The sequence below is a fragment of the Halichoeres trimaculatus genome, unplaced genomic scaffold (genome assembly GCF_033239565.1).
Source record: "Halichoeres trimaculatus isolate MK-OKI-2021-1 unplaced genomic scaffold, fHalTri1.1 fHalTri1_scaffold_18, whole genome shotgun sequence".
NCBI classification, from domain to species: Eukaryota; Metazoa; Chordata; class Actinopteri; order Labriformes; family Labridae; genus Halichoeres; species Halichoeres trimaculatus.
The window spans coordinates 1764574-1784638 of NW_027437196.1; the positions used below are offsets into that span (position 1 = coordinate 1764574).

General features: G+C 38.5%; 1 protein-coding gene across 2 annotated transcripts in view; it reads right to left on the bottom strand.

Moving 5' to 3' along the window:
* Positions 1 to 9044: 9044 nt before the first annotated feature.
* Positions 9045 to 20065, bottom strand: part of epc1a (enhancer of polycomb homolog 1 (Drosophila) a) — a 55002-nt gene continuing 43981 nt past the window's right edge. For both annotated transcript variants that reach the window (XM_074693458.1, XM_074693457.1), the window contains 4 exons: positions 15383 to 15504; positions 15076 to 15217; positions 14311 to 14725; positions 9045 to 10744 (listed from right to left, as the gene is read on the bottom strand). In XM_074693458.1, coding sequence (XP_074549559.1) covers positions 10672 to 10744; positions 14311 to 14725; positions 15076 to 15217; positions 15383 to 15504 — 752 coding nt within the window. In that variant the 3' untranslated portion in view covers positions 9045 to 10671. The remainder of the gene's footprint in view (positions 10745 to 14310; positions 14726 to 15075; positions 15218 to 15382; positions 15505 to 20065) is intronic.

The window sequence follows — 20065 nt, forward strand, 5'->3', positions numbered from 1 at the left end:
TTTTTAAAATTCCAAAATTATTTAAATTTTTTGCAAATTTCAAATAATTTCATAAAAAAAATCGACGTTTTTTTTCATTTCCACAAATTTATTAAATCAGCTATTTAAATGTTTTTCTTTTTACTTTCACAACTGTCTCAGCTTTTTTTTTTTTTTTGCAAATTTTCCTTTTTTTTACATTACTACTTTTTTATCCAAAAAAACTCCCAAAAGTTTTAAGTGTTCTCTTAAACATCTTGAAATTTCTAAAAAAATTTATAAAATTTGATATTTTTTTCTTTTATTGTTATTTCAAAATTTTAAAATATTACAAAATTTCTGAAATCTCAAACTATTTTTGAAGTCATTGCAAATTTTAAAAAGTTTTAACAATTTTTAAAAAAATTTGGAATTTCAAAATAAAAAAAAATCTTTTTTTGTCTTTTTTTCAATTTTTGCAATCATAGAATTTTTTTTGCATTTTTTTCAAGACAGTAAAAACAAAGTCATAGTATAATCTTATAAATTCATTAAAGTGTTTGGAAAATTATTCACTACATTTTAACTACGTATGGGTTTTTATACCTTTTTTTTTTTGTCTTCATTGTAAAGATAAAGTAAATTTTGTGGCTCTGGAATGACCTCTAGACCCCTGATCCAGACTCTTTATATGAAACTTAAACCTGTCGACTCCTGATCTGGTTCATGATGTCGGTTTGTTGTTGTAGTCGAGATAAAAACCAAAGAGCATCCTCTTTAGTGACGGAAAACTGTGTTTTTGTGTGGAGGACTAAAAAGTTCTTCTCAAGCCGTTGAACCATGAACTGACGCGGTCCCTCACAGAGCGCTGAACCTCTTCCTGTGTTTCTGAAACACGCTGCGAGATTTAAACTCCTAAACTAACGGACACTCATCATGAAACCTCCACAGACTCCCAGCGCTCCTCTTCGTGTTTCCGTCACGGCCGACCCCGGCGATGACTCACTCCAGTGATTTGAAGGTCGTTTTCCATTGAGGAGAAATAACAATTACCGGTGTGACAGACAGAGCGCCCGGCGAGGATCACATGCCCTCTCATCTATTCCTCATTCTCCTCTCATTGTTGACACTCTGTCATTGCGGCGCCGGCTGCCTAGCAACAAAATCCTGGCAGACGTTTTTCCAATCTTGTGTCAGGAGGCGAAGCCCCGCCCCCCTGCGTCCCTGGAGGAATGATGGAAAGGTCACTTCACTCCTGGTCGTGTCTGACAGCGCACAGATTGTCTTTTCTGAAACTCGAGGTGTTTGAGGAGGAGGAGGAGGAGGAGGAGGAAGAGGAGGAGGAGGAGGAGGAGGAGGAGGAGGAGGAGGAGGAGGAGGAGGAGGAGGAGGAGGGGACCAAACGCTGAGTGAGGAGTGGGAGCACTCTGCTCCTCGTGGACCAGGGATCGAACGCCGTGGGAGGGGGTGCACGTCCAGATCGATGGTGCCACACTCTCCTGATTGGCTGTGACTCTGACCCCTGGTGGCGGCTCTTTGTGGAGGTCTGAGGCCCCCGTGGAGCCGCGCTGGAGGAGGAGCCTCCCTTTTCATGTGAGCGTCACAAACTGGGTCATACGATGGGGTTTTGGTATTCTGGGCCTTTTCAGAGCCTGATGTGAGAGCAGGTTTACTCACCGCTTCACGCTGAGGCGTAGGAACGAGTTGGCGCCCGTTGAAAGAGCTGGAACAGAGGAGCCCACGGGAAACCGACAGGAGCGCTGGGGCCAAATATAGACTCTACACACACGGTACGCTCCCATCACACGCTGATACTACAGAGAGGCTCGGCTCGGCTCGCTGTGGAGACTCAGACGGAGAGGATGGAGAGCGGGGGCGGGGCTACACCTGGACTCTTCAGGTCCTGGATCTTTAGGATGGTCTCTGAGCCCAGAACTGGTTTCACCCTGAGTGTTTTTAAGCGCTGAGTGAAACATTTTGCTCAGTAAAAGCTGGTTTTTCTTCACCTACGACATCAGTTTTATGATTTATGCAGCAAAAACTGAGCTATGAAGAAGTTTTAATCACAAAATTCACCCAAAAAGGCGTCATTTTTGGACTTTTATTTCCAGAAATTAAACATTTCTCTGGACTTTTCAGGGGAATCTGTCTCATATCAAGTCCAATAAACAATTTTTTCTTCAGTATAAGTTGAAAAAACTTGCGTAAACTTACGTTTTTGAAGTTTAATAGCTGAAACTATGCGCTGTATAGACATTGTTTGGTCTTAAAGGAGCAGTACGCGTTAAAAAGGTAAAACAAAATTCTGCACAGTTTGGATTACTCAGATATGCTCAAGATATTTCATTTAGTATTTCTTTACATTTGTAAACAAAAACATGTTGAAGTTGTCGTGAACTGAAGCACAAAGAGGTGGAAAAAGATGCACGACAACAAACCAGAAACTCTAAAAGGTTTGATCAGATCAGGCAAAAAAGCAGGGTCAAAAAAGACAGGAAAGGTTTAGACATGGCTCGACCAAAGGCCAGTGTTTTATTTTTCTTTTTACGGTGAAAATTTGAAGTACAGAAAAAGTCTTCCTTCATCATCTAAACGTAGCCCAAATTTGCAGAAAATGTGTTCGAAAAAGTGAAAATATAACGTAACGTAAAGTCAAACAACTCAGGAAACGAGCTGTACGGATGCAAAGAAATGCAAAAAAAATTAAATGGTTGAAAGTTTCAGTGTGATCCTGCAAACACGATCGCCATAACATGGGATCGAATTTCTTTTCTTACATGTGACAAGTTTTGGACAAAAAAAAAACCAAAAACAAAAAACTCTTAAGGCCATGTCCACACTTAGCTGAGAATCTGCTGTTGTTATTTTTACAAGTTTAGGCCTGTCATCCACACCAAACGGCACCAATAACTATGTTTTCTAAAAATCCCAGGTTTCATGGAAAAACCAGGAAACAGAGTTTTTCAAACGTCACAAATAAATGACTGTTTTTTTTTCCAGAAATTAGACATTTTCTGGACTTTTCAGGTTAATCTGTGTCATATTAAGTCCAATTTTTATTCAGTATAAGTTGAAAAACCTTGCTTAAATTTTAGTTTTTGAAGTTTAATAGCTGAACTTATGTAGTGGAAAGAGATTTCTTGTCTTAAAGGAGCAGTACGCAGTAAAAAGGTAGACAAAAATAAATGAAATACCAGAATTAACGCCCACGAAGGGAATTTTAGCACAGTTTGGATGACCCAGTTTAACTCGAGATGTTTCATTTAGTATTTCTTTACATTTGTAAACAAAAACATGTTTACGTTTTTTACGGAGTGCCCCAGGATTTGATTCTGGGACCCGTTTTATTTTCCATTTCTCTCAATAACTCATGTGAAAATCTGACAAATACCATGAGTGTACGTACGTACGCTGATGAAACCATCATCTGTTGTTCGAGATTTTGAGTTTCTGCAGCTTTTCATTTCCTTTTTTTTCTTTGTGAATTTGCAGGGAAAACCTCCGTCTCCTCTTGAAATGATCTTCCTCCGTGTCTCAGGACAGTGGCACTCTCAGCAGCGGTCGTGGTCGTGGTCGTGGTTGCGGTCGTGATCATGGCCCTCCTCTTCTCAGCAGCCTCTGAAGAACTCAGCTTCCCTGAACAGGAAGTGAGTCACACAGGCCGACGATGGGGACGGCGAGGTGCGACGCTGTGGCAGAGAGCTGCTGATGGACGCTCTGAATCACAGGTGACTGATTTCATCCTGGAGGCTGAGGAGAGCCGAGACACGTCGCCGCGGAAACCAGCCCACATCTACTTCCTGTTTCCACCACAGAGTGAAACAGATGAAAACAGAGGATTTTCTTCTCTGGGTGTCTCCATTAGGGGGCGATATGTTGGAAATACGTCCAGATTTTTATTTTTTGTGGCAGGATCAGGATCTGTTTTTTTCCTGACACAGATCATCTTAAACATCAAACTCCATTTCTCACAGAGAGATAAAAACAAGACACCAAACATGTGTCAGGTCAGTAAACCGTTGACGGCGTGTCAGCAGAGAGTGTAAACGGTGATAAAAACAACCTGTCAGGAACATTTTTCATCAAAGCTCTCCGTCATATTTTTGGAGGCTGAGTGCAGTGAGTCATTTGTTTTGGTAAAGAGGAGAAAGACACAAACATCAGCTGAGCTGCGTGAAACAGGAGGTGAAAACAACCGTGAGGGGAGGGGTAAGAGAGGTGATAAGAGCAGATTTACAACAAAGTGTTAGCTTAAAGCTAACAGGAAGAGCTTAACCTTCAGGATTCAGGTCATGGACTAAAGTCTTTCCTTAAATCATGAAGAAAAATCCACCAGAACATGAGGAAACGCTGCTCATCAAACCCAGAGGCAGCCGGCATTTTCTTTACCAGATCAGTTACAGACTCTGTTTTAAAACCAGGGGCCCCAGAAGCTGAATAACTAACTTTACACATTCATGTTTCATGTTTTTACTTCCTGTTTTATTTTGAAATTATTTTGTTTCCCACCACCCTCATTTTCTCACAGTCGTAGTCTGAGGCAATTTTTTTTTGTGTTTTCTTTAATTTTTCAACTAAGTCCAGTAACACGTCTCATTTCAAGATATTCAGAGACAAAAATGAGCTCTAAAGTGCTTGTAACTGGTAAAAAAAATATTTGCTAGTGAGGTAGAAAAATGTGTTTGTCAAGTTTCTTGAAAGATAGTAGATAGGATAATGTAAGGATAATGTCTTTATACAAGTTTTTTTTCTTACCCTACTGGCAGATTTTGTTTCACCTGTAACAAGCAGTTCAAACCTCATTTTTGTTTTTAAATAACTCAAATTTATTAAACTCGTCATTTTTCTGGACTGGTTTAGATGAATGTGGCTCATATTGAGTCAAAAAAACAAAACATTTTTACTAAAAATAAGACAAAACACTGACCAGGTCCACAATCTGAGGGCAAAAACACTGAATAAAGGCTCAAGCTTAAGACTAAAAACAAGCCTTAGCTGCTGTTTAAGCCTCTCGCCAATGTTTTAGCCTTTAGCTTGTGTTATAGCCTTTAACAAGTGTTTTAGCCTTTGGCTTGTGTTTTAGCCTTTAGCTTGTGTTTTAGCCTTTAGCTTGTGTTTTAGTCTTTAACTTGTGTTTTAGCCTTAAGCTTGTGTTTTAGCCTTTATTTATTGTTTTAACTTGTAGCTTGTGTTTTAGCCTTTATTTATTGTTTTAACTTGTAGCTTGTGTTTTAGCCCTTTTAGCTTGTGTTTTAGCCTTTAACAAGTGTTTTAGTCTTTAAGTTGTGTTTTAGCCTTTAGCTTGTGTTTTAGTCTTTAACTTGTGTTTTAGCCTTTAGCTTGTGTTTTAGCCTTTATTTATTGTTTTAACTTGTAGCTTGTGTTTTAGCCCTTTTAGCTTGTGTTTTAGCCTTTAACCAGTGTTTTAGCCTTTAACTTGTGTTTGAGCCTTTAGCCTATTTTTTTTTAGCCATTTAATCTTCTGTTTTAGCTGTTAACCAGTGTTGTAGCCTTTAGCTTGTGTTTTAGTCTTTAACTTGTGTTTTAGCCTTTAGCTTGTGTTTTAGCCTTTATTTATTGTTTTAACTTGTAGCTTGTGTTTTAGCCCTTTTAGCTTGTGTTTTAGCCTTTAACCAGTGTTTTAGTCTTTAACTTGTGTTTTAGCCTTTAGCTTGTGTTTTAGCCTTTATTTATTGTTTTAACTTGTAGCTTGTGTTTTAGCCCTTTTAGCTTGTGTTTTAGCCTTTAACCAGTGTTTTAGCCTTTAACTTGTGTTTGAGCCTTTAGCCTATTTTTTTTTTGCCATTTAATCTTCTGTTTTAGCTGTTAACCAGTGTTGTAGCCTTTAGCTTGTGTTTTAGCTTTTTAAGCTTGTGTATTAGCCGTCACCAGTGTTGAGCCTTTAGCTTGTGTTTTAGCCATTAACCTGTGTTTTAGCCTTTAGCTTGTGTTTAAGCCCTTTAAGCTTGTGTATTAGCCTTCACCAGTGTTTAAGCCTTTGGCTTGTGTTTTAGCTTTTTAAGCTTGAGTTTTAGCCTTGAACCAGTGTTTTAGCCTTTAGCTTGTGTCATAGCTTTTTAAGCTTGTGTATTAGCCTTCATCAGTGTTTTAGCTTTTTAAGCTTGTGTTTTAGCCTTTAACCAGTGTTTTAGCCTTTAGCTTGTATTTTAGCCTTTAACCAGTGTTTTAGCCTTTAGCTCTTGTTTCAGTCATTAACCAGTGTTTTAGCCTTAAGCTTGTGTTTTAGCCTTTAACCAGTGTTTAAGCCTTTAGCTTGGGTTATGGGCCATCAAGCTTGTGTATTAGCCTTTCATCATTGTTTTAGCCGTTAGCTTGTGTTTTAGCCTTTGACCAGTGTTTTAGCCTTTAGCTTGTGTTTCAGCCCTTTAACCAGTGTTTTAGCCTTTAGCTTGTGTTTTAGCCTTCACTAAGTGTGTTAGCCTTTACCTTTTTTTTTTTCTTTTTTTTTTTTTTTTTAGCTCTCTGAGCTTCTGTTTTAGCCTTTAACCAGTGTTTTGTAGCTTAGCTTGTGTTTAAGCATTTCACCAGTGTCTTAGCATTTAGCTTGTTTTTTAGCCTTCATTAAGGGTTTTCTTTTCTTTTTTTTTACCTTTAGCTTGTGTTTTAGCTTTTAGTCTATGTTAAACCTTTACCTTGTGTTTTAGCCTTTAATCATTAATTTAGCTTTTAGCCTGTGATGAAATATTTAGTCAGTGTTTTAGTTCTTAGCTTGAGTTTTTACCTTTAGCTTGTGTTGAAGCATTGAAGTGTTTTTTTTTTTTCCATCTTTAGCTTGTGTTTTAGCCCTTGTAGCTTGTGCTTTAATCACAGAAATCGTTTCCAGCAGAGAAAAACTCAGATCTCTCTTGTGTCGTTGTCATGGAGACGTGCTGTAAATGCTGCTGTGACGCCTGGTCTCAGCTGGTTCCTGTATCAGAGGATCGTTTCCTGTTTTTGAACAGAAATCAAACCCAGCACGCTTCACTGAAACACAAACCTTCAGATTCCTCCTTCAGACTCATTTTTCAGCCCGTGTGTGACTTCCTGCTCCTGATCCCTCAGAGCGGCGTCTCCTTTCACTCGGGCAGACCGTCCGTCACCACCGCCTGCGCCGCTGCCTGCGGACACACACCTGTCGTCTGGGACGGGGTGTTAACACTCCGGCTCCAGCTTGCACGATTCCCACCTCTCTGTGACATCTGATCCAGGGGTAGCCAACAGCTGCAGCTGGGGGGGGCTCTGCCAGGCCCGGCCCTGGACGGAGACGCACAGGAAGTTTGGAGAAAGTTCCCCGTGGTGAGAGAGGACGAGGAGACAGATTTACTCCACAGAGCGCCTGTTAAAAAACGGTTTCTGTCACCTCCACAGAGCGCTCAGTAGAGTAATGAGCGCGTGTGACCCTGTGTGTGTGTGTGTGTGTGTGTGTGTGTGTGTGTGAGGAGGGCCAGTTGTCTTCCTGCTGACTGATTTCTCCTCTGCAGAATAAATAAATGAATAATCTGAGGCTGAGCGGAGCTGGCAGAGCTCCAGCTCGCTGAAATTGGAAAAGTCAGAGAGGTTTGGAGTCTGATGAGGAGGAGACGTCTCTGTTTGTGTGATAACGTGTCCTAAAACACTGATTTACAACCGTCTGAGGAATACGTGAGTGTGAAGCTCTGACACTCAGCTTCAGGAGAAATAAAATAATATCTATAAATAATAATTATCGTGATGTTTGATTAAGGCTATAAACCACTTATTGTTGGCGTTTTCTTTCCTGGGTGGTTTCTCATCCTGTGACTTCACAAGAAAGTCACCGCTCTACTTCACCTCCTACAACATCAACAGCCCACCAACTTTCCATGCACCTGTGGCTAACCTCAAGTTTTACAGCCCTGGGAAGATAACTACATCTACAAAAAGACTAATCTGGAAGAAAATACTGATTTTAATTCTGTAAGGATGGATTCATTTAACTGACAACATGCTGGATTAATATTTATGCTCAATATGTGGCAAGAGATGAGCAAAAAAAAAAAAAAAATCTTATCATTGCAAATTTTTTAAATTTTAAATTTGTGGCACTTAGTTAAAATTTACTAAAAAATAACCTTTTCAATTTTAAAAATTATTTTTTTTTACTGTAAACTCTTTAATTTTATTTTTTCCAAATACTACTCTTTTTTTCCAGTTTTTTAATTTTTTGTTAAATTTACATTTTGTGCATTTTTTAAAATTTGATAAAAAATAACTATCAATTTTGAAATGTAAATTTTGCTTTAACCTTTTTTAATTTCATTTTAATTTTTATTCAAATATTTTCTTTTTTAACAGAATTTTTGATTTTTTTTATTTATTTGTTTTTTTGTGCATTTTAAAAAAACTCAATAAAAAATACCTTTTTAATTTTTTGAATTTAATTTTTACTGCATTCTTTGAATTTTATACTTTTAGTTATTTTTTTTTACCCTGAGAGTTTTTGAAATTTTGTTAAAATTTATCTGTTTTTTTGTTTTGTTTAATCTAACAAAAAACACATTTTTCAATTATGAAATGTAATTTCAACTCTAAACTCTTTGAATTTCATTTTTTTCCAAAAAAAATTTTCCATTTTTTTTTTTTTTTTTGCTAATTTATTAAATATCAAACATTTGTGTAAGTTCAGATTTTTTTTCTTTTGCAAATGTGAAAGTGTACAGCTTAGATATCACATTTACATTTTTTTAATAAAAAAAAAAAAAAGTGGTTTAGGTAATTTTTCACAGGCCTTTAACAAGATAGAACAGGATTTCATCCACTATCTTCTGTTTATCAGAAGATAAAGTCGATTTTGTGGCTCCTGAATGACTTTAATCCAGGTGAGCTGAAGTAAACTGGCTCCTGTGAAAGTAAAGGTTGCAGACTCCTGGGCTAAAAGGACAAAAATGTCTCTGAGGGTTAAAGAATAAATAAATCCTGTTAGTAAAATCAGGCATTAAAACTTTTCCTTACACCGATAAGAGAAACGTGTAACCATGATTTCCTCGCTCAGATTTCTGCGGCACATGAAGAACCTTGAAGGGAGGATGAATAAAAGAGACGACAGCAGAGTCCAAACAGTTCACATTTAATGCCCTGGGCTTTATTGTCTTATTTTAGTGAGAGTTCTGTCACATTTTTTTTAGTCTTTTCAGCCTCCAGGTGGGACAAGTAAACCTCAAGGATATATCCTGCCATTGGACTGGGCATTCAGATTCAGACAAAGACGAGAGGCACTACTAAGTAATGCTGCCTTTGTGCCTAACTCTTCACAGAAGAGAGAACAGTAAATTCCCCAAAGGAAGGCACCCAATACTTGTGGTTTTTGGCCTTGCAGCCGTCTGGAGATTCTTTTTTCAAAGAAAAAACAAAAGAAAAAGAACGAAAACGGGGAAGAGGGGGGAGAAACTGCTGTTTTTTTCTTCAGGACCCCTCCCCGCGTCCCCCTCGTTAGCATTTTTTGTTATTAAAAACTGGAATGATGAAACACGTACAGCGGTTACTGCCCATTCGCCTCCCTTATCACCTATGCATGACCAAGTAACAAAGGAGCCACAGAATGAAGTCTTTCAACAAACCGAGAAGCTCACAATCAAGTCGACCACAAGAAGGAGAAATGAAAAAATACAAAAATAACTCCGTTTTTTTTTTTCTGGTTTACAAAAATGGATCAAACAAAGGTGGAAGAGGGAGACTCTGCTTGCATGATGACGGATGAAGGACGACCCCTTTGGAAACAAACGAAAATACAAAAGCAGCAATTTGATATTTTATCAAAACCATGAACGAAAAAAAAAAAAAAAACAGAAACGTCACAAAAAATAGTGCTTTAATCAGAAGCAGCAAAGGCTTCTGGGAAGAGACTTCATCCCTGTCTTGTTACTTGTGTTTGGGATAATGTGAATGGAAGCTCCCAGGGAGAGAGGAGCGCCTCTCTTCACGTGAACCACAGTCTCCCTCCTCCTCTTCATCCTCCTCCTCCTCCTCCTCCTCCTGGCTCTCCTGGCCTGTTTGTACGTCACAACTGGTTTTCACACGATCCACAGAGAGAAGCACAGGGACCCAAAAGAAAGGTGGGTAGGCGGCGGTGGGTGGGGGGGTGGGGGACCTGCTTTGTGTTCACAATATACAAAAATACCCAGGAGTCCGTAGCTACCTAACATTTACTACAGCACAGGAACCAACGAAGGTACAGTGTACAAATAAAAAAGGAACGAAACAAACCCAAAACAAAAAAACTGTAAACACAGCACAATAAATAGATAAAAACAGCAGGCTCCGCACCATGCACATGATGTGATAAAAACTCTTTGTCTATACAACTCCCACGTCTCTCACACTCGCCACAAGTTACTTGGCTATCTTTTTTTTTCCTTTAAGTTTGACTCCCAAGTGCAAAACATCACAAATGGACAGTTCTGTATTCAAGTAATATATATACAAGAGGGGATATTACAAATATGTAGTTACTGTACAGATACTAATTTTTGCCATATTCATAATTTACACGTGTGAACTTGATCTCGAACTTGGAACAGTAACAAAAAGCAGAAACAAAAATAAAGGTGTAAAAAGGAGGAGAGATGAGAATTGCAAGCGAGCGGCCGCGGCCTCCCGTTTCCATCCGTCGGTCTGCGTCAGAGTCCCGCCGTCCCTTTGCATTCCCGATGCTACGATGCACAGCACCTACAGAGCGGACTCCTCGCTGCACCGCTACTACGTCACCTCCATGGCCACTGTGTTGTCTGCTATACTGTTCAGTGCTGGCTTGTCTTCATCGTGATTATCCCTGAGGAAGAAGAAGAGGAAGAGGATTAACTGTCGGCTCCTCTTCCAGGGGGATTTCTGTGGATTCCTGTTTCTGTTAAAGTCTCCTCAGATTTATACTTTTACATCACATCAGCTCCAAGCTTTTCTGCCGACTAAAAGTGATCGTTTCCCGTTTCCTGAGTTTGAACGCTGACGTAAATATTTTGTTTTTTCACTGTTTTTAACCGCTTTAAATCCTAATTAACCAACAGAAAGTTTTATGTAACTAGAAATTAATGCTCATCAAAGGGCATAAAATAAACTAAGGTGTTCCGCAGGGTTCAGTTCCGGGTCCTTTATATTTTAACAAGGGCTGTCATTTTAACGCGTTAATTAGATTAATCAATTACACCACAAATTAACGCATTATAAAAATTAACGCAGATTAATCTGGATCCCAAACCCGCGGGGCGTTCAAAGACGCACTTATTTTTAAATGTCTGGCATTTACAAACCGTTTGTCCTACTTGGAAAAAGTGGTGTTCTCGTCAGATTTTCATATTTCTGACAGTCCCTGAATGTATCACACCTGACATCAGCAACATGCTTTAAGGAGGGCAGCGAGAGTGATACAGTCCACGTCTCATTTATTCACACGTCCTTTTTGAAAATCTGCAGAAAATCAACCGTTTGCTCAATTCTGTAAAAAAACAGATAATTCTACACTCTTTACTGCATCAAACAAGCCCTGAATGATCGATATTTGTCCTGTATTTAAATCTAAAGAATCCTTTGAAAATTTGCTTCCATCTTCCTGGTGTCATGTTTCAGCTTGGGGCTGCTCTGCACCAATCAGCAACAGTTTGTGTGTTCAGAGCATGTTAAACTGAGAATACTTCACTTTTCTTTGATCCAAGACTTGAATGAAGTGTTTTGTACAGAGTTCCTCACAGTTTTTAGCCTTTAGCCCTGGTTCTCCTGACCTCATAGAAGTATAGAAGTTCATATTGCAGTGAAAATTGAGTCCACATCGAGTAAAAATATGACAGAAGCAAAAAACGTCCTAAAAATCAAATCAGCTTATCTTAGGTGCAGGACTGTGTAGATTTTGTAAAGATAGAACCATAAAACTTTTTTCATGTGTTCCTTATGCCTCAGGGTACCTAAAAATGTGTTGTATATATTCCCAGCTTATCTTTTTTATGTTTTTTAATGTAATTTTAATGTCCTGGAATTCAAATTCTTTATTTTGGGACCTTAAGCAGATATGAGATTAAAATGTGATTAATTAGATTAATTAATTACAAATCCTGTAATTAATTTTTTTTTTTTTTTAATCGCCTGACAGCACTTATTTTAACCTTTATATACTTCTACAGCTGAAAAACACCAGATGTGTCTGCAAATAGGCCTGGGCGATATGTTAATTATAACGATTAATTAGATTTTTTTCTTGTGGACGATTTAAAAAATGAAAAATTCAATTTTTTCTCCCCTGCTATTTTGCAGCTTTTATACCGCGGCAAGCCCTGACTGTATGGTTGCAATGTGATTTAACAGTTCACTAACAAAACAACAGAAACCTAAATGCTATAAAAATGTTCTTGTGCGTTTTTGACACCCAGCACCTTGACGCGCATTTGTTCCTTATAGTCCGTATCAACAGCCCTAAGAGGTTAATATGAACTAGACCTCTCGTCAGTAAACGTTCAAATCCCTTTCCTCCAATCCTCTGTTTTCTATCTGTCACTTTTCAGGAGTTTGTTTAGATCTTTGACAGGCTACAGCCTTAAAAAAAAAACACATATACAGCACTGAAACAGTACTGTACACGCTTTTCCTAGCAGTGTTTTTAAATTCAGAGTCAAATAGAGGTTACTTTTATTACGTTTTTGACAAAAAAAAAAAAAAAATGTTTTGAGCTTTCTCTGTCATTTGTACTTATCGTTTTTCTTCAAAAGGAAATAAAAAAAATGTAAAATCGTAGAATTGTTTGTGAAAAAAGTGGAGATGTTATTTTTAGGCCATATCGCCCAGCCCTATCTGGGGGTCATCTCTGTTTCGTCACGGCAAACTGATCCGTTTAAGTCAATGTGTCGACTCACACTGGATCCGTCCTGCGTGGCTGCTCCGTCACGTCGCAGGTAATACTTAGCTTTCCTGTATCTAACGGACACGGAGCTGTGAGGTTTGAATTCAGCGTAGGGAAGTTGTGACAGGAAATTACTTAAAAACACCCAGTGACTTTCACAATAAAACAAACTGTAAAAGAACCAGTCCGTATTTATCTTGACTACGACGACAAACTGACATGATAACAGGATAACAGCACCTGGACATTGCGCAATACGTTACAGTTTGAGACAAAATACCCAAGGACGGTGGACAATCCTTTGGAAAGGTGGCGATGTGTAGCTGTACAGCAAATTAAGATTTAGGAGACACTTATTTCAGTAAGCAGATGAGATAAGGGAGACAAACCGGCGAGGCTTGCTGCCGTCAGTTTAACAAGTTAAATTCACTCTCTGCTTTTATACCTCTGAGTCCTTCAAGATGTGTGTGGTGAAATGTTGGAGTTAATAAACTTCTTTGAGAGTTATTCATGGAGATATTAGAGCATTGCTGCAGCACTTGTTCCTCAAAGCAGCTCTCATATATCTGATTTTATTATTTTATTTATAAAGTATTAAATATGTAGTTAATATGTATGTATTTAAATAGATACATATTTATACTTATTATTTAAATAAATATTTAAATAAATATATTGAATATTTATTATATTTATGTATTTTTATTTTCTTATTTTATTACTGATTTTTTAATTTTTGTTTTAATTTGATTTAATTCAATTTATTTATGTATTCAACTGAAAAAAATATTTATATATTTAATTTTTAAAAAGATATTTGAATATTGATTTAATTTCTGATTTTATTTTTAATTTCTGATTTTTTTTTATTTTATTTCATATTTAATTTGATTTTTATTATTTTCTTTATGAAACATTATTTATAAATGTATTTAAATAAATATTTATATATTTATTACTTAAGTAAATATTTGAATATTTAAATATTTTAATATTTATTTTATTATGTATTTTATTCTATTTCTTATTTTATTTCTGATTTTTTTTAATTTTATTTCATATATGGTTTTACTATTTTATTTATTAAATATTTATGTATTTAAATAAATATTTATATATTTATTATTGAAATAAATATTTGAATACATATTTTATTTACATGTTTTTAATTTATTCCTTATTTTATTTCTGATTTTATTATTTTATTTGATTTTACTGTGCAATCAGAGACACCACACACATTCACTCTGATCAAGATCGCCAAACTTTCTCTTTCTCTTTGTTTACCTGATGGACTCACTGATAGCAGCTCTTTGTTGAGTCTTTTTACCAACATTTTACCATGTTGTGTTTTTCTGATGCACAGGGGGTGTGAGTTGGTGTGTTGTGTATTATTTTGATTCTATTATGTTTCTGTACATCGAGCACTTTGTGTTTTAATCTCTGTGTCTGATTGGTTGTTCCTCCCTGCTCTATGACGGACTAAAGGATCTGTAATCTGACCCCGTCCTCACCTTGAGCCCAGGTCCATGGGCGATGCTCCGGAGACTTTGGGCATCTGCAGGTTGGTGGCGGCGGACAGCTTTAAGGCAGAGGGCGGCACGTTGCCGAGGGTCCGGGGAATGTGGCGTCCGGCCAGGCTGGCGGCCGACGGCACGCTCAGACAGATGTTGTTCCCGATGAGGACCTGAGTGGTGGCGGGGGCGGTGGCGTTGGCGGGGCTGCATCCCAGGATCCCCAGCGCTGCTGCTGCGTGGGCGCTGGGGGTGGAGGTGAGGGAGGTGGGGACGGCGTTGACCGGTGAGGGTGCCGAGGAGATGGAGGTGGGCTGGAGGAAAGTCTGGGCCGCGGAGGCGGTGGTGTTTGTCGTCTGGTTGGTCTGGTGGAGCGCGGTGGTGGTGTTGGAGAGGTGCAGGCCTTTGAAGACGCCTGAGGGAGGAGACGGACACGGACACTGAGACACAGCTGCAGGAACTCGCCAGAAACCGGGATTTAAGAGGTGTTTCTAAAGTCACAGGATCTGTGAGTCAGGGTTCAGTTTTAATCATGATTAAAAAAATACTTAACTTCTTAAAAAAGTGTTTTCAAACATGTCATTCTTGTGTTTTGTCTCCTCAAAATACAGTTTTCTTTCCTTCAAATCTCAACTTCTTTCAGGTAAAAGCCCAGAAAGGTCAAAGTTCAAAGTCATGTAAACATTTTCTTTTCCCATAATCCATCTGATCCAAACAAAACCCAACAACAAAGCCCACTAAGGTATGAATTAATAGATGCATCACCTGCTCCCGTCAGGACCCCGTTGACGCCGCTCGGCAGCACGAGCTCCTCTTTGGACTTGAAGGTCAGCAGCTGGTCCGTGGTGACGAGAGCCGAAGCAGCAAACTGGGCGCTGGCCTGGTCCAGAGTCTTGGACCCGAGGGCCTGATTGTGAAAGCACAGAGAGGAAAAAACAGGTGAGACTGAGAAAAGACGTGACCTAACAGAAAGGAGGCTCCACAGACGTGTAAACCCCTGTGTTTCTCGTCGTTACCCAGCAGCACCGGTGTGGTCCGGGCTGCAGGACGTGTACCCCCCCTCCTCACTGACCTGTGTGTTGGTGGTTGCTGCAGAGCTGTTGGCTTGTTGCTGCTGCTGGCTCTGCTCCATCTGCTGTTTCTGCATGAGGGCCAGCTGCTCCTGGTGCTGCTGGTACTGCTCGGCCGTGAACACTGAGGAGGGGAGGGAGGAGACGTCAGAACAGGAGGTCAGGAAAACACCTTCTGTTTGCACAGCTCAAAGCTTGATTCACAGGAGTTCACCTCCTCACATTTCAGCCCTGCTCTAAAACAGGAAGTGACATAAGAAGAGTTCAAAAACAAGGAGTGCTGTTTTTATAAAGTTACTTTTCAGGCCTTTGTAATTTATTACTCTGCTTTTGATGAAGAAATTACCGTAAACCTCAGTGTATGAGACACATTTTAACACCTTACTGTTTCTAAAAAGAGAGCTGCTTCCTGTAAACCTGTGCATCTAAAGAAAAACTAGTTAACATGCAGAGGAGAGGCAATGCCCTTGGCTTAGCAGTTAGCTAACATTTCCCCAAGAAAACTCTGATTCAAGATTTTCAGCCTGAAGTTTTCCTGAAGAACTGACTTCATAAAGAAATGTTCATCACTCTCTCTCAGGAGATTCATATTCAGCACATTCAACATGGTATAAATCACCTTATTCACCAAAATAACAAAATAGCACAAGCTTGATGCTAACGTATATGGGAAACTGCATTGTTATGCTAGCAGTTAGCATACATCAAATTTCAACTTTCATCACAGAAACATGTCACATCAACTCTTTGTAAAAAAAACACTGATTATTTAAAATGCTAAAAGCTAACAGGCTAATGAAAGGCTCATGGCTGATGGAAAGGTTCCAAACAACTTAAACTATTGCTATAACCACTTTGAGACACTAGATGGCCTACTTGAATTATCAATATATTGCAACACAGAACATCAACGTCACATTGTGTGAAGTTTTGACCTGTTTCTGTTTAATTATTTATGTATGTAATTCACTTACAGTATAAACTCAGTTAAATGTTGTTGACACAGAAAACCTGTAAAGCTGCTTTTTGTACCAAGAGAATTCACAACAGGAATTGATAAGGGAATCGATAAAGAATCAGATCGATTAGCAGATAGATAAGGGCATCAGTATTGACAAAATCTTATCAAGTCCCGTCCCGAGAGAGAAACCACCAACCACTTTGCTGTGGGACCTAGTAGCAAGTTTTCTTCCTTGAGTCATTTTCAGAAAAAAGTGGTTTACTTTTTAATAAACAAACCCTCTGAAGCGCTGGTTCGATGGATAAGACTCTTCAATTTACAAAGAGTGCTTTGACAAAGTGGTTGCAGCCACCGATCAAATACCGATATCGGTCCGATATCACAAAAAAAGGGAGTAGCAGATCTGCATTTAAAATCTCTGATAAAAAGAGTCCATTCCAGACTCCGCTCCTGCTCTTCTATCCAGCATGCAGAGCCCACCTTATCAATACAACATGTTTTAAGGGGCTAACCATAGTCTGTATATAACTCTACTCTACCTCCCGTCATATTTTACAATCCCCGAAAAAAATAAACAAGAACGTCAGCTGTCAATCATCATTAAACGTGACGTAGAACCTCGTTTTTCACCTCGTATAACTAAAGAAAACAAAACTTTTCAGAAAAAAGAGGACTTGACTACAAAACAGCCAAATGATATCTTCAAATCACCACAACAATCAGACGTGAGAAACATTTCTACCAGGTGTATTATTTTTTAAAAGTTTGACCACAGCCCATCTGGAATGACTGGGGAGATGGAGTTTTTAACGTATACTACAGCCAGCCACCAGGGGGAGCAGTTTTTTGTGGAGACCTCACCATTCTTATTAAAGTCTATAGAGAGTAAAGTAGCATGGAGTAGGAGTGATGTCGGCTGTGTGGCGGTATTTATCTGGGTCAGAGAACCGAGGAACGAGCAACGTTATCACTGAGTTGGAGCAATAACACACGATCAAACCTTTTCTAATAATGCATACAACAAAATATGCAATTAAAGTATGTTTAAATCATACCAATAACATATCACATTGATATCGATATCTGCCAATACTTAAGCTACTTAGTTGCAGGCGGTGTGCCTGTTAAAAAAACCTCTGCTGAGCTTAACTCAACAACGATAGCCGTCAATGCTAGCAACGTATCACAGGAACTGCACATTGCAGACTTTGCGGGAAGCAATTAAATCCTTAATGTAGGAGGAAAGTTTAAACCAGCAAAAACTTGTCGCCTCTTTAAATCGATACTAATCTGTCAAAAAATCCAGGCGTTCAGTTTGAAAACAGCTCAATGATGCTACTACAAGAGACTAATGTTATTAGGATTATTTTTCCATCAGTTATTTTGGTCTTTGCATCTTTATCTCATAAAATCGGTTGAAAAATAAACCAAACTTCTGTGTTTTCTCCACCAAAATTTCAATAACTCAAATAAAGTGAGACAAAATACTGCAAGACTTGATTATAGAGATTTCATGGAAAAGAAAACATCTGAAAAACTTCAACAAATGATCAGAAACAAACTTATTTTTGGAAGGTTTTAGGGTTAACTTGACATCTGACGTTGGTAAATCATCACCATAAATGTGGTAACAGTCCCTGACATTAACCCTTTCCCTTAGCGATGTCTGCAGGCTTTCAGACGACACACACACACACACACACCCTGACCCCACGCTTTGCTGGGGCTGATTTTCTGAGTACTTCAGGCTTCAAGGTAAAACCAAAGAAATGCAGCATGAACATCATGTTTCACACAGCTCTCAGGTGTTCGTCTGCAGCTCTCATTCAAGATCACACAATGCTGCATGGCAACGGCACAAGATGTACTGAGTGTGATGAGTTTCTTTATCTGAGGAGTCAGAACGAGATGCTTCAGTTATGAAACACGTCAGAGAAAAACTAACAGATGTAAGTATCACCTCCAGGTTTTCTTAATATTGTTTAATATAAATATGTGATGTGTAAACTTATGGTTAGTGTTATAGGCTCAGATCAGGAACTTTAAAGTCCCAGGGCAGAAACCCATGTTCATATTAGGGTTAGACCGATCATCAACATTTTAAAGCAAATCAACATCAGACTTTCTCTTAATCCAACAGCCCATAAATAATCAATTTTAAAACAGGGTTACTTTTCTTAACTGATTCAAAAACGAGGTTAAGTGAAAGATAAAATAACATTTCAGTGAAAAAGTTGAAATGCTGGAAAACTTTATTTATTGTAGAAAGTTTTTGATTAACTTTTTGAGACATGCTGCTGAGCCTGCGAGAAGTTTAATAAACTAAAAGGTATTTTAACTAAGTGTTGGAGTTTGTAATCTTCAAAATTATAACACTAATGTTTTCACTTGAACTGCAAATTAATGTTGTCTTTAAATATCAGTATCAGCCTCGGTATCGGCCCTAAAAAATCAAAACATTAGTCTACCTGTAAGTCATATGAAGCTTCTTACAGATGACATCTTAAAAATGCCGGAAAATATTTGTAATAAGATCATTTTTTAGGTTACAGGGAAAGTTTCTCAAAGCTGACATTTTTAGATCTTGCAGCATTAGCCCACAGGACATGCTGAGGACATTAACGTAAACCAACAGGTTTTTACTTCTTCTAGTGATACAAATTAAAGCAGGATAACAAACATTATGACACGGTCTGCTCCTTGCTGATATTAAAGTAACAGTTTTCTTTTCAGAGCTGCATTTGCACCAAATGCAGGGGATAAGTCCTGGTTTCACTCCTGTTTGTGGATCTTTGCTGAAGGTGTCGCGCCAATCTACACCCGGGATGGACCTCAAATACCTTAATGTGTGCAGCCAGGCTTATTATTTAATTTCTTATCCGCTCCCTAATTTAAAAAAGCAGCTGCCGAAATAACTCAAAAAGCTAAATATCAGCGCCAATAATCTCTCCGGGCGATATAGAAATTTAGCTTTTTGAGCCATTTCAGCATCTGCCTTCATTTTAAAGGGTGATTATCAGCCAGGCGGTATCAATGTTGATATTAAGCTTTTTGAGCCATTTCAGCATCTGCCTTCGTTTAAAAGGACGATTGACCGCCAGTCAATATCAGTGCCGATATTTACTTTTTGAAGGCATTTTAGCATTTGCCTATTTTTTTATAGGTCAATTATCATCTGGGGGATATCGGCGCCAATATTTAGCTTTTTGAGGCATCTCTGCATCGGCAGGGCCGATACTGGCGCCGTTATATAGATTTTTGAGGTATTTCGTCATCTGCCTTTTTTTTAAAGGTCAATTATAGCCAGAGCGATATCGGCGCCAATATTCTGCTTTTTAAAACATTTTAGCATCTGCCTATGTTTTAAAGAGCAATTATCGGCCAGGTGAAATCGGCGGTGATATTTAGCTTTATGTGGTATTTCAACATCTGCCTTTGTTTTACAGGGCGATTATCAGCTGGGCAATGTCGGTGCCACTATATAGCTTTAAGAGGCATTTTAGCATTGTCCTTTGTTTTATAGGGCGATTATCGGCCAGGCAATGTCAATGCCGATATTCAGCTTTTTAAGGCATTTCAGCGTTAACCTTTTTTTTTTTTAAAGGTCAATTACCAGCTGGGGGAATATTGACGCCAATACTTAGCTTTTTGAGGCATTTCTGCATTGGTCGGTCCGATTGTCGGCTGGGTTGATATTGGCACTGATATGTAGTGTTTGGAGGTA